The following is an 18,594-nucleotide window of genomic DNA, read 5'->3' on the forward strand; positions in this document are numbered from 1 at the left end:
GGATACATGTACCAACGTGCACACTTCACCGTTTGGCACATTAAGTCACATGAGTTAAATCAGTCTGCTCATGTCAGACCAGAGGGTGGTTTTATCAGGTTTTGAAAAACAACAGCAATGCTAGCTAACAATTAGCCAGTAGCCTCCCAGTCACCAGTAGAAACTCAGTGTTGGTGAGAATGTGAGAAAGTCCGTATTGCATAATTCATTGACAACAGGCATCTGACGACAACAGCCCTCGACAGTCTGCCTGTCTGGGCTGTGTCACGCATACTGGGTGGGTACAGCAACAGCAGGAGCTCCAGGGAGAGAATCCCTTCTCCAGGCATCCCACTTCAAAGCTGCCTACGGTGGGAGCAGTGTGCAGTGATATGTGCTTGTGTTATGCAGTTTGATATAGAGAAGGCTCTCTAACACCACAGATCAATAGCCCCCTAACCTCGTATCTTACATGAGCAGCACAGTGGTGAATGAGCCATCTCAAACACATGGCTTGATTTATGAGCCAGTGACGAGACAGGAGTTTGATAATGTGGGAGATGATTAAATCTCTCCACTGCAGGCTTATGTTATGCAGAATGTGCTTTTGAGAGTTTAGGAGATAAATATCAGCTGTTTGAGTGTGTGGGTGAGTGTAGAGGAAAAGGGTAATAAAGTGGAGATAGATACGTGTGGGTGGGTGGATGAAAAGGGTAATAAAGGGAGATGATAATGAAAAGGGTAATAAAGTGGAGATAGATACGTGTGGGTGTGGAGATAGATGGATGGGTGTGGATGAAAAGGGTAATAAAGTGGAGATAGATGCGTGTGGGTGGGTGTGGATGAAAAGGGTAATAAAGTGGAGATAGATGCGTGTGGGTGGGTGTGGATGAAAAGGGTAATAAAGTGGAGATAGATACGTGTGGGTGGGTGTGGATGAAAAGGGTAATAAAGTGGAGATAGATGCGTGTGGGTGGGTGTGGATGAAAAGGGTAATAAAGTGGAGATAGATGCGTGTGGGTGGGTGGGTGTGGATGAAAAGGGTAATAAAGTGGAGATAGATGCGTGTGGGTGGGTGTGGATGAAAAGGGTAATAAAGTGGAGATAGATGCGTGTGGGTGGGTGTGGATGAAAAGGGTAATAAAGTGGAGATAGATGCGTGTGGGTGGGTGTGGATGAAAAGGGTACATTTACATTACATTTAAGTCATTTAGGGTAATAAAGTGGAGATAGATGCGTGTGGGTGGGTGCACTGAGCTGTACTTACGAGGAGCTCCCTCTGCTGTCTCTATGGCTGTGATCCCCAGGGACCAGATATCGCTCTGTGGAGACATGTGAGATTTACTACCCACTCTCACATAGAGTGGGTACTACCCTGCCGCTCACATTGGGCGGCAGGGTAGCCTAGTGGTTAGAGCGTTGGACTAGTAATCGAAAGGTTGCAAGTTCGAATCCCCGAGCTGACAAGGTACAAATCTGTCGTTCTGCCCATGAACAGGCAGTTAACCCACTGTTCCTAGGCAGTTATTGAAAATAAGAATTTGTTCTTAACTGACTTGCCTAGTAAAATAAAGGTAAAATAAAAATAAATAAAAAAACATACAGACATTAGGATGGAAAGGGGTCATTACCCTGTAGTCATAGGTAGAGTCGGGGTTCTCGTCACAGGCGATGACCTCAGGGGCCATCCAATAAGGTGTGCCAATGAAGGTGTTCCTGCGCCCCACGGTCCTGTCCAGTTGAGCACTCACCCCAAAGTCCACTGCACACAGTGGAGGACAGAGACTCAGTATTACTGGCTACATTTACATTTTTCAAGTCTTGATTACGTTAAATTGTAGATAAAACCATAATACAAATATGTAGTGTGCTTGATGGTGAGACAATTGAACACTCTATTCAGACTTAGGAAAGCTGATATAAAACACAGACTGGAAGATTGCATATGGAAACAAAGAGCAGAAATACATTTTCATCACAACTAGACATTGGACCCGGTTCAGGGAACAGAACCAGAATATAACTAAAATGTTTGAGGAATGGAACAGAACTGGGAACGAAAATGATCTCTAGTGTTCTGGAACAGAATCGTTATTTTACAATCTTGAGAACCGATTAATAATGTTATTTTTTTGGTACAAAAATATTCCTGTCTAGTATATAATTGTCATTTGGTGTAGTTATAATACTAGTAATAGCTTAAACACAGTCCAGTTCAAATGACGTCATGATGTTCAGCGTATCAAGCCATTCCCCCTCCATGTCCACCCCACTCCCTCTCGAGCTCTCCCCACCAGTGAAATTCCAATCGCATCTTGCGTCTGCACTTTTTTGACCAACTAAACGTGTAAACAACTAGCTTACACGTTCCATAGAAAGCTTCTCTATCTGTGCTAATGGGTCGAGTAAATTAATGAGCCATTTTGTAAAAACAATGTTGATTTCACAGGTTCAAAAAAAGAACGAATATCTACTATGAACAGTCACGTTCTCTTGGTTTGAACCAATTTTATAAATGTATTTTCTGTCCGGAAACACTGGAACGGAAAACATACAAATGTTTGATTACAACAAGCCCACACACAGTACAGAAACACATGTAAACAACAAGCAGCGGCAGAGCAAACACATTAACAGTTTTAGAATCAATCATCTCACCGAGTTTGACCTCCGCGTTCTCTGTCAACAGCACGTTCTGGCCCTTGATGTCTCTGTGGATGACCTTGTGTTGGTGGAGGTGCGAGAGGCCCTGGGTATTAGAGAGGGGTCAGAGTTCAGTCAGGGGTTTGAGGCCCTCTGGAGGGCGTCTGTAATGGTTCTATAGTGAGTGCAGTGTGGTTCCTCACCCTGAGGATCTCTCTGCAGATGTAAGCGATCCAGTCCTCCTTCAGAGAGTTGCCCTTGGTGTTCTTTACCAAGTCTGTCACTGAGCCTGCCCCACAGAACTCCATCACCAGCTATACACAGAGAGGAAGGAACTTAGCACACATAAATAGTGTTCAGTGTGTCTGTAATAAATAATATATGCTGCATGCAATAACCCTAATCTAGTTTCTGTGCATTATGGGGTTCATGGATATCAGAGAGAGCCCTATAAATGATGCTGCTCTCTCTCAGATTATACCACCAGACAGGGTCAGAATCCATCAGACTGACCCAGAGCTGGTCATCATGTCCAGGTGGGCTCTTCTTGACGAAGGCTCCGTAGTAGGTGGCAATATTGCGGTGATGGCTGTACTTCTTCAGCATGTTGATCTCAGCCTTGATCTCTTCCTCTTCCTCCTCAGTCACGTCCATCACCTTGATTGCAGCCAACTGGCCTGTCTTCACGTGACGCCCCTGATTAAAGGCAGAGCAGACTTGATCATCTTATCTGGTCAATCGAAAACGAGAAAATTAAGTGAGTACAACAGATGTCTGCTCTAAAAAATATATCCTACATTTGAGCCAAAAATCTACAAACTCCGACCCTGTTTTAATCTGTTTTGAGAGTGATTATGCTGTGTTTCACCACGTCATTTACTCTTCTTCTCTCCCCTCTACTTTTTAGTTCTCTCCATATTATCTCATTACCACTACCCGTCTCCTGGGCTCCTCCAACTGACAGCCTTAGCGTGGTCCAGCACAGGGGCACTAATCTGGCCTAATCTCAGATTTACTACCACAGCTAGAGTTTGAGAAACTCAGGGGAGTAACTCAGACAGCCTCAATCTGAGTTTCAACCAGCTCAGTGGTTCATCTGACTCATCCCCTCAGTGTCTCAACTGGGTCGCTGGCCCAAACTCATCTTACCTTGTACACCTGTCCATAGGTCCCATTTCCCACCACCTCCACCAGCTCAAAGATCCCTGCTGGGTCCTTGAAGAAAGAGTGATAGATTCATTAAGATTGGGTGCTCTCTGGCAGACTGAGACCAGAACACCAGGCCAGACAGACTGGGAAACAAGATGCAGAGACAGACATGGTACATTTAAATAGACTGGCAAATATATAGGCCTAGACCACACAAGCAAGGAGGCCTGAGCGCTATTGAGATGTTCTGAAACACATAGAAGCTCTAGACATCCATCCACCACTTATGTTACAGAACAATTTGCAAGAATGTTTCTATTTTTCCCCACCATAAGATAAAACCACAGGTGATGTTCATAATGGCTACTTCTAGCTAAATGCTAAAATTAGCCATCGCTTTTTTTCCCTGGTTAGGGCAAAAAGACACCCAGTTCCACTTTCACAGTGTGATTCATTATGGCCTGTGTAGGATCTGTGGGCGTTGGGGCTGCTTTGGGATGGAAGCATACAGCGTGACCATCCTGCTTTCATCTGGTTCCAATAATGGGTCTGTCTCCTGACTTATTCAAGTGTTTGTCTTTAACAGAGAACGCATTTAAGGAGAGAGGTGTACAAGAGAATGAGGCATAGATAGATGTGAGCATTAGGGCTAAGGGGGTTGAGAGAGAAATGAAATAAACATAATGGGAATGACAAATCGTCCAATTAGTGCATCTATGCTGTGTGTAAGAGGAGCACTGAGAGCAGGATCAAACTGACAAAAAGCGCTGGAGTACAAGTGTACAAAATAGAGAGAAAGAATGAGATGACAGTGGTGAGGGGGGGGAGACGATGGTATAGAGGAGGCTAATGCAATTATCCAGGGGGAAGAGAGATGGCAGCATCGCCCACGTCCAACGCAGAGGGAAGGAAGAAAGAGATGAAGGTGGGGGTGGGGGGCTAGGGAGTGTGGAGCGCTGTACCAGCATCAAAACTGTCAACATTGATCAGAAAGTGCATGAGAGGAATACGCACTGTGGACCTGTTAACGTCACTTCAGTCAACTTAACTTGGGTGCAGAAGTGCAAACTCCACCCATTAATAATGCTGTTGGATCTTTGTGTCTGTCAGAAGACTCCCCCTAATATCTGTACTTACCTAAAGAAAAACAGCTTTTCCTCTCTCCCTCGACAAATAGGCCTATCAAATTAACAAATAATTTGGCCTTTAGACTCACTGTCTACTATCAAAAACTAAACTCACAGAAACCATGATAAAATGTAAAATCGAGAAAAACAACTGTCTGCAAGGTAAGTACAGGGGTCGGTCGCTCAAGAAATAGCCTAGAACAGATTTGGAAGTTGGAAGGTAAGCGTTGATTCAATGTGTGTTGACACTTGTCCTACCACCTGACATTTGTTGATATGGGGACTCATAGAGTCCAAGGGATCCCCAAACAAATCCATTACACAAAGCCTGTTCTACTAGCTAACGTTTGAGTCTCCCACAGAAAACAGTCATGCACTAGTACTAGCCTAGATTGTACTTGTAGGCTATGTGAGTGTATGTGTGTGTTTATGTGTAGCAGGCAGAGTGGGTGTTATATAGGACAGCCATCAAACAATGAGCTCTAGTGAATCATCCCTCTCAGAGCTCTCTCTCTCATCCCTCTTCTCTCAGAACGGAAAATGAAATAGCATTGCCTGGAGAGGTCTGGCCTGTAACTCACTGTACTGAAATCGCAAAAGTGTGTAGGTGAGATATACCGGTAGATATTAAATCTCAGTTTCTCAAACTAAAGTGCCTCTACTGTGATGTTACATGCCACTAGTCTTTGTTTTGATGATATACTGACACTGGATCATGGTATCAGAACGGTCAACCTCCATGACGGTCCACATTACAAATAGATAACTTGAATGTCTATGGTCCTGGAGAATAAGCTCCCAGGTGTGGGTTTATTAATTATTTTGTTCAACTTCTAATTTTGATGGTTTTGGAATATGCTAAATGGGAGTTTCACAATACACTTGTGGACCATTGTGTGCATGTCAGTGAGAGAGAGTGCAGTCAAAAACTCGGTGAGTTTTTGAATTCCCACAAATCTATTTCAAATCATGCTTTGATAGCTCTTGGAAGAAATGTTTGAGATTACGTTTGTATTACTTCTAATGATACAAAAAAGAAAAGCCTACGAGGAAGTCTTGTAGCACACCACACTGTGGTAAATACGCTTGTCAACACCTGTGTGTTGTGGTCTGTGAGGTTGTATGATAATATACGGGTAAAAAGTACACAAGATACAGTTCAACCGTTTGCTTAGATAGATTAGAAATCGATCAATGTGGGCTAGTTTTAAAATAATAAATGGAACTGAGATACAGGCCTGTTTTAAAAGCCATCGATCAAACGAATCAGGCCGTCATCCTTACTCACCCAAGCATTTACAAAAATGGACTCAGATTGACCAAGGTGATATGGAAAAAAAGCAAGATAGTGGAGTCAGTAGTGACATCCAATAGACTCAAATCTCGCAACCCTCTCTGTGCGTAACCCACAACTAGCCATTTACCTAAATATAACAATAGGTAGCTAACGTTAGTTAGCTCAAGCAAGCACCTCAAAACGTACAGCTCTAGTTGTTGCAAGTTTCCAAAAAATGTATCATCAGTGAACTTTTGTCACGCGCATTGTGACAACTGGCTGCAGCTTTGAACTGACCTAGCTAACTGGATGTACAGTAGCCACTTACCCTCAAAGCTGCGAGGTCTATGTCATCCAAGCTTCGTGTGGTGGCGTTTTCAGACATGCTGGCAAAAGTCGTAGCTAACGTTAGTTAGCTAATAATTTAGCTACAAAATAAAAGCAGCAGCCAGTAGAAAATCCAGGTGGCCCAATGTTTAATTTAACTGTGTCCTGAGCTGTCAAGTCCCGCTCAGAACATCAATTCCTGATGAGACTCGACTTGCTAACTTAACTAGCTAACATAAACAAATGGTTGCAAAAATGACACGGTAAAACGCAGTTATCTAGCTAGTATACTAAGTTCAATTGCGTTACAGAGACCCAATCGTGTGCGGCACTCTCTTACTGCGTTCATTCTGGCAATAACGTCACTGCGTATATGCTGTTTGAAGGTCGTCGACAGATCATTTGAATGATTCTAACTACAAATACAATGTAATTGTAATGTTAATGTTTGTGAGATTAAACAAGTAGATAGCTAGCTTGCCAAGTTAGCAGACTAGATAATAACAGCGTAATACAAAGGTGGTCCGCAGCAGAGCTGTCACTTTTCAGTCTGCCACAACATGAACGCTATTCGCTAGCTAGCTACCCACGCACAAATCAAAAATAAGATTTATTGTACTTAAACAAGGAATTTAACTACTCGCAATTTCTATCCTACAAATACTTAAAATGTTCCACAAATGAAGTAGCAAATGGCGAGCTGCACGATCAATGTGGAATGTACGGCTAGGCACGTCAAATGATCGATATCCGTACACAAACTTTCATTCCTTTCGCGTTGACAGTGATCGCGCCTTGCACTGCCTGTACCGACCGTGAAAAAACAAACAGTTTCTGTGAAGTCCCAATTGACCCTCGATCGATAAGCGTCATGGAGCTGATTCGTACTTCTACAATAGATACTTTAGCTAGAATAGTTGGTACCAATGATTAGGCTATTAATTTTCCGACAAATATAGTGCATAAACTTATTTCCTCGCCATGTTTTGGTATGGCCCATATGGATAGTCAGAGGACTCAACATTGTATATGTGCTATGGCGTCTGTGATCGCATGGGCAGTGCATTCTTCTTCTATGGTATTATGGGGATCCGTAAACAAATGTTAGAGGTGCATGCCGCCGCCAGCTGGACGGGGGTGAGTAAATACACAAAAGAAAAGCAAATTCGTTACAGAAATGGGGAAAAAACATGGATCTCTAAAAAAAAACTACCCAACAATGATCATTAACAAAAATGTTCCCACTCCTTCAGATAACTCATTCTTCCCTACTCAGGCTCTAGGGCCTGAGAGGGTGGGACTGCTCGAGACAGTACTCCAAGCAGCTCTTCAGATGTCAAATATTTTAATATTTTCCTCTAAGCTATATGGTATTGTTTTAAATCATTTTGCTATTTGATTTGGAATTTTAATTATTTGATTTAATTATTTGAACTTTGATGTTGAAGTTTCCATTTATATATATATATATATATATATATATATATATATATATATATATATATATATATATATATATATATATATATATATATATATATATGTACACACACACTATTGTTCACACTCCTGTGTTCCAATGGCACATTGTGTTAGCTAATCCAAGTTTATAATTTTAAAAGGCTAATTGATCATTACAAAACCCTTTTGCAATTATGTTAGCACAGCTGAAAACTGTTGTTCTGATTAAAGAAGCAAAAAAACGGGCCTTTAGACTGGTTGAGTATCTGGAGCATCAGCATTTGTGGGTTCAATTACAGGCCAGAAACAAATAACTTTCTTCTGAAACTCATCAGTCTATTCTTGTTCTGAGAAATGAAGGCTATTCCATTTCAGAAATTGCCAAGAAACTGAAGATCTTGTACAACACTGTGTACTACTCCCTTCACAGAATAGAGCAAACTGGCTCTAACCAGAATATAAATAGGAGTTGGAGTCCCCAGTGCACAACTGAGCAAGAGGACAAGTACACTAGAGTGTCTAGTTTGAGAAACAGATGCCTCACAAGTCCTCAACTGGCAGCTTCATTAAATAGTACTCGCAAAACACTAGTCTCAACGTCAACAGTGAAGAGGCGACTCCGGGATGCTGGCCTTCTAGGCAGAGTTAGTGTCTGTGTTATTTTGCCCATCTTCATGTTTTCTTTTTTATTGGCCAATCTGAGATATGGCTTTTTCTTTGCAACTCTGCCTGTTATAGTCGGCGCATGTGACAGATACAATTTGATTAGATTTGTTTCACACAGTCTCCTCTGAACAGTTGATGTTGAGATGTGTCTGCTACTTGAACTCTGTGAAGCATGTATTTGGGCTGCAAATTCTGAGGCTGGTAACTGAAATCATCCTTTGCAGCAGTGGTAACTCTGGATCTTCCTTTCCTGTGGCGGTCCTCATGAGAGCCAGTTTCATCATAGTGCTTGATGGTAGAAATAGTATCAAATTAACTTTTAACAAGGCACACCAGTTAATTGAAATGCATTCCAGGTGACTACCTCATGAAGCTGATTGAGAGAATGCCAGTTCTCACCCAGTTGACTATTTCAAAATGGTGAAAGTGCTCAATGGCGCTGCCCTGCTCTGCTCAAACATGCATTTGGGCACTAAAATTCCTCTATCGCTGTTGTACAGCCCTTTTCATCTGTGTTGTCGGCTATTTCATCCCTTTCCAGCAAGTGTGTATACAACACCCTTTCCTTTCTACTCTTTTATTTGTTCTCTCTTCCCACTCCCCTCTGCCTACTGAAGAGTCCTATGGTACACCATCAGGGACAAATTACCTGAGAGGTGATCAGTAATGCATACTAGTGCGTTGTTCCTGTAGGCCCGGCTAGCCTACTGTTTACCTAGCTGACTAGGAAAATCAGATTGACATGAGACTTCAAAGTCAAAACCAGAGGCAAGTTAACTAATACTGTTCATACTCAAACTTTAAATGTTTAAATGTTAGGATGTTTATTAAATGTTACAAAGATACATTCTCACACATGATCATTGAAAAAAAAATAAAGCAGAGGCTATAGTTATAATAATTAAGTGATACATACATTTGATGCACATTAAAAGGTTTTAAAACATAGTGAAAGGTAGGCCTACAAAAGGTGGCAGACAGGTTTGTGAATAGACAGTAAATCTTTAACATTATCATCTATAAATGGGGTTTAGACTCAGCATAAAGTATGCATGAATATAATAACCATTGATAGAGTTGAGAAATTACACATTTTATTTGGTGAAATGAAAATATGAAACCAATGCCAAACTCTAAAACAAAATTAGTAGTAGTTGTAGTAGGCATAATATCATCAAATGAAATCAAACGTTATTTGTCACAGACATATTTAGCAGATGAAACAGTAGCAGTAGCAGGGGGAAGAGGAAGAGGAGAAGTAGTAGTGGTGGTGATAGATTAAGTAGTATCACTAAATAAACATGACCATTTCAGTTAGTCTAAATAACTTGGTAAAATAAATAGGTTAAGCCTAATAATTGTATTATGCTGAGATAGGGACAACATGCTAGAATTCAGCATGCACATGAGACTATCAATGGAAACATAAACCTGTTAAATGCATAGGAAGACTATGGCAGAAAATAGACCATCCCTGCTCCTTGTTCACCTGTCACTTGATTCCTCCCATCCCAGATTAGAAACGGTGCTTTACAGAAACACTATTTCCTTGCTCCCCTAGCTCAAAATGAAGTGGAATGTTCTGGACCACAGACAACTGGGTAAGTAATGTAACAATAATGTACTTGGTTGCCATGGTGACAGCAAAAATACGCAACAATTAAAGCACGCCAGGTGCACCCCCTGAATATCTTTTTCCTCATTCCCCTCTATTCACTTCATGACTCTCTTTATGGTCCTTTTTCTTCCCCTTTTGCCATGGGCTCTCTCTCACAGCCATGTCTTCCATATCACCTTCAATCTTTTCAGAAACCTGTTTGATTCAGTCCACAGCTCATCGTACTCTGCCCCTGTTTAGCTCATCGTACTCTGCCCCTGTTTAGCTCTCCTTTCCTCTTTGGCCACATTCTTGTCAGCTCTTTGTAACCATCACCATAACAACCACAAATGTTCTGACAGATTTGCTGGTACTGCATTGAGAGGGTAAGAGAGAGAGAGAGGCAGAGAGAGAGAGGAGAGCTATCCACCCACAACCTTGCAAGAACACATGTACTCGATGTTCTTCAATCATCTGAGACTCTTGAATTCTGATCTCCATTCCTCCCCCTGCCTATCGTACAGTGGCATCCTGTTCCTGTTGTGTTCTATAATGGCAGACCCATACCTAAGCCCTTTGAAAAAAGAAATACTCAGGTTCAGTATTATATCAACAAACACATTTGGTCAGTTGAGTACAGCAATGATCCAACATCGTAAAAATGTGCTTTTAACATTACAAGAGTGGTAATCCTTCAAATAGCTATGTCACATAGTCACTTGGAGCACATACAAGGCTCATAATGCATTAGTATAGATTATCATCTAGTGTTTAATTTTTTCTTCCTCCATTTTAACAGAGTTCAAATTCACTCTGTAACATCTATGTAAACATCCTAAATGCCTTGCATTTATTTGCAGTCTTCAAAGACACATCAGTTAGTGTAGGTGAGTTGAGTATACATTTTGTTCCAATCTTTTGATTTACAATGGAGTGGAATCTGGTCAATGCGATACAAATCTATAAAGCTCTCTCCTGCTGCACTGGGCTTTTCCAGTGTCATCTTGGTCCTTGTGGCTGGTAGCCTGGTACTCTTATGTCCAGAGTTCTGTTGGAGCCATGCCCTCCTTGCTGCCCAGTGGGGGGAGCAGATTCTCCTCAGACAGGAAGTTGAGGGGGAAGTGGACCAGTAGCCCCCTGACGGCCTCCAGCTCCTCTTTAGCCTGCTGGGGGTGTGTGTCACACAGGCGTTCCAGGCCTGAATGCTCCTTCAGCTCCCTCATGTTGTGGACAGAGTTGCAGGGGAGGCAGCGGAAGACCTGTTCCGGGTAAAGGGACAGAACAGTCCATAGGGAAGGTGAGCAGCAGAGAGGACAGGGAGAAGGGGAAGAGAGAGTTGATGTAATTGAGGATGCACATAAGAGAACAAAAATAGCTTTTAGTTCTATTCATACCTTGTCATAAATCATAGCATTCAGTTTTGCCGTCGTGTTCCATCCCACAAAGAAGAACAGGTCACTGATCGGGTCATCGATGTCGATCTGGGGTTCATAATCGGCTCCTAAAAGCACCCTGGGAGGTACATGCACATAGAGTTGTAAGTCAGTTACTGCCAAGCAGCTATGTTAACTGCACATTCAAACTGTTGCTAGAGTGACAGTTCGTATTACAGTATCTGAGTAGAGGTTGATGCAAAAATTCATATTTTTTTATTTTTAAAAAAAGATTTCCTTCATACAGAGAATGATGACCACGCCTGCGCAAAATTGTCGTCTGAGATGGTTCCCTTGGAAACTAGAGGATATACTTGGTAGCTGCTGAACCGAAATGAATAGCTCTGCTGGCATAATAGGCTGCAGACAAGCTCTGTGAGAAGTATGCATATTCTGTCCAGGATCTTTAGGGACAGTGTCAGTGCATCACAAATGCCAACAATTGCTAATCAATAGATTCATCCACTAGCAGTGGAGTCAGCGTTATTAGTATGTCAGTGCAGGGACCTTGGTTACAACCTCCCTCGCTAATATAAGGACGGCTATGTGAGAGTGGTTCATCTCGTTAGAAACCTTTCATGTCCAAACACCCCAGATTCAACACAGACACACTACATGACCAAAAGTATGTAGACACATGCTTGTTGAACATCTCATTCCAAAATCAAGGCCAATAAAATTTATTTGGTCCCCCCTTTGCTGCCATAACAGCCTCCACTCTTCTGGGAAGGCTTTCCACTAGGTGTTGGAGCATTGCTGTGGTGAGTTGCTTTCATTCAGCCACGAGAGCATTTGTGAAGTCGGGCACTAAAGTTGAGAAATTAGGCCTGGCTCGTAGTCGGCATTCCAATACATCCCAAAGGTGTTTGATGGGGTTGATGTCAGGGTTCTGTGCAGGCCAGTCAAGTTCTTCCACACCGATCTCGACAAACCATTTCTGTATGGACTTCGCTTTGTGCACGGGGGCATTGTCATGATGAAACAGGAAAGGGCCTTCCCCAAACTGTTGCCACAAAATTGGAAGCACAGAATCATCTAGAATGTCATTGTATGCTGTAGCGTTAAGATTTCCCTTCACTGGAACTAAGGGGCCTAGCCCAAACCATGAAAAACAGCCCCAGAGCATTATTCCTCCTCCACCATACGTTACAGTTGGCACTATACACTGGGGCAGATAGCGTTCTCCTGGCATCCGCCAAACCCAGCTTAGTCCGTCGGTCTGCCAGATGGTGAAGGGTGTTTCATCACTCCAGAGAAATCCTATGACGGTGCCACGTTGAAAGTCACTGAGCTCTTCAGTAAGGCTATAACGAGTGCGCCGAGAGTCGGGAAGCAAGTTCAGGGAGTGAGTGTTTTAATAAATAAAAAAACCACGTAACAAACACACCGACATGAGAACAGAGTGAATAACACCCGAGGAAAGAACCAAGGGGAGTGACAGATGTAGAGAAGATAATCAAGGAGGTGATTGAGTCCAGTTGAGTGTCATGAGGCGCAGGTGAGCGAGACGATGGTGACATGTGTCCGAGATAGTCAGCAGCCTGATGACCTAGAGGGAGTATATGTGACAAAGGCCATTCTACTGCCAATGTTTGTCTATGGAGATCACATGGCTGTGTGCTTGATTTTATACACCTGTCAGCAACGAGTGTGGCTGAAATAAACACATCCACAAATTTGAAGGGGTGTCCACATACCTTTGCATATATAGTGTATATCATTCCCATACCACTCAACCTCAGTAAACCTCTATCAGTGAACTGCCATACAACTCTCCTTCCTTGGCCTCCAACTACTCTTAAACGCAAATAAAACAAAATGCATGCTATTCAACTGATCATTGCCCGCACCTGCCCGCCCATCCAGCATCACTACTCTGGATGGCTCCGACTTAGAATACGTGGATAACTACAAATACCTAGGTAACTACAAATACCTAGGTGTCTGGTTAGACTGTAAACTCACTTTCCAGATTCACATTAAGCATCTCCAATCAAAAATTACATCTAGAATCTGCTTACTATTTCACAACAAAGCTTCCTTCACTCATGCTGCCAAACATACCCTCGTAAAACTGACCATTCTACCGATCCTTGACTTCGGCGATGTCATCTATAAAATAGCCTCCAACAGTCTACTCAGCAAACTGGATGTAGTCTATCACAGCGCCATCCGTTTTGTCACCAAAGCCCCTTATACTACCCACCACTGTGACCTGTACGCTCTCGTTGGCTGGCCCTCGCTTCATAGTCGTCACCAAACCCACTGGCTACAGGTTATCTACAAGTCTCTGCTAGGTAAAGCTCCGCCCTATCTCAGCTCACTGGTCACTAGAGCAGCACACGCTCCAGCAGGTATATCTCACTGGTCACCCCCAAAGCCAATTCCTACTTTGGTCACCTTTCCTTCAGTTCTCTGCTGCCACTGACTGGAACGAACTGCAAAAATCACTGAAGCTGGAGATTCCCACCTCCCTCACTAGCTTTAAGAACCAGCTGTCAGAGCAGCTCACAGATCACTGCACCTGTTCATAGCCCATCTGTATACAGCCCATCTATCTACCTCATTCCCATACTGTATTTATTTATTCTGCTCCTTTTGCACCACAGTATCTCTACTTGCACATCCATCTTTTGCACATCTACCATTCCAGTGTTTAATTGCCATATTGTAATTACTTCGCCACCATGGCCTATTTATTTCCTTAACTCCCTTATTTGCACTCACTGTATATAGACTTTGTTTTCTTTTTTTCTACTGTATTATTGACTGTATGTTTTGTTCATTCCATGTGTAACTCTGTGTTGTTGTGTGTGTCAAACTGCTATGCTTTGTCTTAGCCAGGTCGCAGTTGTAGCTTACCTGGTTAAATAAAGGCGAAATTTAAAAAATAATTTTAAAAATAAACTAATTTAATGTAAAATCACAGACAGTGCAGAAGTGTATGGACTCTTTTCCTGAGTCCGAACCTGAAACACTCTTTGCGCAGGGCCAGAGTGAGGGGTCCAGCCTGGTACTCCTCTCCCCCCATAATGGAGGGGATCCTCTCCTCATCCTCCACCAGCACAGCCAGCTCGCTGTCCCGGCTCCCCAGCATACTGCGGTCATTGATGTTAGCTGAGCCTGGATGGAGGGAGCACAGAGAGAGTGGAGGGAATAGAAACCAGAGGAGAGAAAAAGAGAGAGCCAGAAAGAGAGAGCGTGTTGTGGCACTAATATCAGTGACGATGGCCATAGATGCTGCAGCCACTTGCTTGGGGGCCATTTTGGAAACAGCCACAGTGATGCCCCATCCCGTCTCATCTGTGAGTGTGGCTGTGATGACAGTGACTCACCGATGATGTAGCGGCGGTCGTCAGCTATGAGGGTCTTGCTGTGTACGTAGATGAGCTCTGTGACCAGGGACTGGGAGAGCTGGGAGTGTGTGCGCAGGCCACACAGGGTGATGTACTCGCTCCACTGGTCTTCAACTGGGGGTAGGGAGACACTGGTTGGCTGACACACTGGCATGGAGCTGAAGCCAATGAATAAATGAACGCTAACAAAACAGGACCACAATTTAAACATGAGAAGACAGATGGGCGTTATAGGAAAAGAGGATGAAATGATTAAGTATGGGGAGAATGGAGAACTATACTATAGATAATATAGATAGTGAAGTTAGATACCTAGTATGAGCCTTCAGTTAGCGGAAGGGTAAGCCATACACAGGAGAGAAAGAAAAGCAGAAATATTATCAGAGATGAGACAGACGGACAGTAATTCCAGATATTAGGTTGAATTGGAAATAAGGAAACAAAACTCACGTTCTCTCAGTCTCATCAGTATGGAGTACTCTCCACGGCACATGGTCCTGTCGTGAAAAATACATATTACTTACACCATCAAATCGACAACAATCTTTAAAGTTGTTTTCTTAAAACACAAATCAATACACAAAATGTATGTTTTAAAATTATGCAGTTTGACACTGTAAGTGATTGTGTGCTACTTTTTACTGTGTGTGTGTGTATGTGTGTATGTAGGCCCATAAGGGAGGGTTCTGACCTGTAGGTGAAGTGTAATATGGCCTGGATGGCTTTCCCACCCCCCTCGCTGATGTCTCCTTCAAACCCAGGAAGCAGGGGCACCACCACAAACACCCTGTACTTCTTCTGCTCACTGAGGAACAGCAAGAGTTAGGGAATGTGGTAGAAGAGGAGAGGGGTTATATATAATTTAATTCAACATTGTTTTCAGGGAATATTCCATGAGTATGGAAATCAGCTCTCCATCAGGGCAGGGATAGTAGGGATCTTAAATCATTATCGGCCCATTTCAAGGCTCCGCGTCTGGCTAAGATTCTTGAATCCTGGGTAAATGTACAATTTATCTTCTTTTTTTTTTAATCTTCGAAATGTATTTTAAATGTAAACCAATAAGGGTTTGAGCCTGGGCACAGCACTATTAAATAAACAGCTTTAGTTGTTAGTGACCTTAAAATTAAATGTGCTACTTTGTTTGTGGACCAGTCAAAAGCTTTTGATACTGTTGCCTGAGCTCTGACGTGGGTTTCATATTTTCATGATTATCTCAGTGAAAGAACTCAGGCCATCGTGATACAATACCAGTCAGAAATTCAGACACCAACTAGTTCCAGGGTTTTTCTTTATTTTTACTGTTTTCTACATTGTAGAAAAATCAAAACTGTGAAAAAAAGACTGAATTGTGTATTAAGCAAAAAAGTGTCAAACATTTTTTTTAGATTTGAGATTCTTCAAAGCAGCCACCCTTTGCCTCGATGACAGCTTTGCACACTTTTGACATTCTCTCAACCAGCTTCATGAGGTAGTCACCTTGAATGCATTTCAATTAACCGGCGTGCCTTGTTAAAAGTTAATTTGTGGAATGTCTTTACTTCTTAATGCGTTTGAGCTAATCAGTTGTGTTGTGACAAGGTAGGGGTGGTATACAGAAGATAGCCCTAATTGGTAAAAGACCACGTTCATATTTTGCCAAAACTAGCTCAAATAGCAAAGAGAAACAACAGTCCATTACTTTAAGACATGAAGTTCAGTCAACCAACCCGCAGCACGCGCTCCAGCAGGTATATTTCACTGGTCACCCCCAAAGCCAATTTCTCCTTCAGCCGCCTTTCCTTCCAGTTCTCTGCTGACAATGACTGGAACGAACTGCAAAAATCACTGAAGCTGGAGACTCATATCTCCGTCACTAGCTTTAAGCACCAGCTGTCAGAGCAGCTCACAGATCACTGCACATAGCCAATCTGTAAATAGCCCATCCAACTACCTCATCACCATATTGTTATCCATTTATTTTGCTCCTTTGCACCCCAGTACCGCTACTTGCACACTCATCTTCTGCACATCTATCACCCCAATGTTTAATTTGCCATACTGTAATAATTTTGCCACTATGTCCTATTTATTGCCTCAACCCCCATATCCTACCTCATTTGCACACACTGTATATAGACTCTCTATTGTATTATTGACTGGAAGTTTGTTTATTCCATGTGTAACTCTGTTATAGTTTGTCTCGCACTGCTTTGCTTTATCTCGGCCAGGTCGCAGTTGTTCTCAACTAGCCTACCTGGTTAAATTAAGTTGAAATAAAATAAGAAAAACTGAAAATGGCAAGAACTTAAGGTTTTCTCAAGTGCAGTCGCAAATACCATCAAGCGCCATGATGAAACTGGCTCTCATAAGGACCGCCACAGGAAATGAAGACCAGAGTTACCTCTGCTGCAGAGGATACGTTCATTAGTTAACTGCACCTCAGATTGCAGCCCAAATAAATGCTTTAAAGTTCAAGTAACATACACATCTCAACATCAACTGTCCAGAGGAGACTGTGTGAATCAGTCCTTCATGGTTGAATTGCTGCAAAGAAACCACTACTAAAGGACACCAATAACAAGAAGAGACTTACTTGGGCCAAGAAACACGAGCAATGGACATTAGACTGGTGGAAATCTGGTCTCCAAAATCACCCGACCTCAACCCAATTGAGATGGTTTGGGATGAGTTGGACCGCATATTGAAGGAAAGCAGCCAACAAGTGCTCAGCATATTTGGGAACTCCTTCAAGACTGTTGGAAAAACATTCCTCATGAAGCTGGTTGAGAGAATGCCAATAGAGTGCAAAGCGGTCATCAAGGCTAAGGGTGGCTATTTGAAGAATCTCAAATATATTTTGATTTGTTTAACACTTTTTTGGTTACTACATGATTCCATGTGTGTTATTTCATAGTTTTGATGTTATTCTACAATGTAGAAAATTGTAAATATAAGAAAAACCCTTGAATGAGTAGGTGTCCAAACTTTTGACTGGTACTGTACATAAAGGTGAACCACAGGTAGATTATTTCTACATTTATATAAACAGCATAGGTCAATCTGTTAAATTGTAAACTTCATCTACAGTATATATATAGTATTGTACAGGGCGCATTTGGAAAAGAGAACTAGTTCTCAATATGTCTTCCCTGTTAAAATAAAGATTTATTAAACAGATTTATTAAAACAAAATGTATATCAAACTGTAAGCTATTACACCACTTTTTATCATTACCGCATGTCAGAGGCATGAACAATTTGAAAATGGACTTGAAAACGGGTGCTATAGCCTACCATTCAAAATGCAATGTGGTTAGATGTGAACACTGAGATTTTGCCAAGGCAGGGTTAAGTGGCTGACAGATCTACGCGAACACTGAGATTTTGCCAAGGCAGAGTTGAGTGGCTGACAGATCTACGTGAACACTGAGATTTTGCCAAGGCAGAGTTGAGTGGCTGACAGATCTACGCGAACACTGAGATTTTGCCAAGGCAGAGTTGAGTGGCTGACAGATCTACGTGAACACTGAGATTTTGCCAAGGCAGAGTTGAGTGGCTGACAGATCTACGCAAACACTGAGATTTTGCCAAGGCAGAG

The 18,594-nt window shown here is 42.3% G+C and overlaps 1 protein-coding gene and 1 pseudogene across 5 annotated transcripts in view; both read right to left on the reverse strand.

Moving 5' to 3' along the window:
- The window catches only part of LOC123998782, a 36,453-nt pseudogene extending 28,904 nt beyond the window's left edge, over positions 1–7,549 (reverse strand).
- A 1,878-nt stretch (positions 7,550–9,427) lies between these two features.
- Positions 9,428–18,594, reverse strand: part of LOC123999306 (phospholipase D2-like) — a 31,521-nt gene continuing 22,354 nt past the window's right edge. For all 5 annotated transcript variants that reach the window (XM_046304925.1, XM_046304921.1, XM_046304924.1 and 2 more), the window contains 6 exons: positions 15,706–15,819; positions 15,465–15,511; positions 14,994–15,128; positions 14,628–14,781; positions 11,620–11,737; positions 9,428–11,484 (listed from right to left, as the gene is read on the reverse strand). In XM_046304925.1, coding sequence (XP_046160881.1) covers positions 11,260–11,484; positions 11,620–11,737; positions 14,628–14,781; positions 14,994–15,128; positions 15,465–15,511; positions 15,706–15,819 — 793 coding nt within the window. In that variant the 3' untranslated portion in view covers positions 9,428–11,259. The remainder of the gene's footprint in view (positions 11,485–11,619; positions 11,738–14,627; positions 14,782–14,993; positions 15,129–15,464; positions 15,512–15,705; positions 15,820–18,594) is intronic.

Source organism: Oncorhynchus gorbuscha, linkage group LG16 (assembly GCF_021184085.1).
Source record: "Oncorhynchus gorbuscha isolate QuinsamMale2020 ecotype Even-year linkage group LG16, OgorEven_v1.0, whole genome shotgun sequence".
In the NCBI taxonomy this organism is placed as follows: domain Eukaryota; kingdom Metazoa; phylum Chordata; class Actinopteri; order Salmoniformes; family Salmonidae; genus Oncorhynchus; species Oncorhynchus gorbuscha.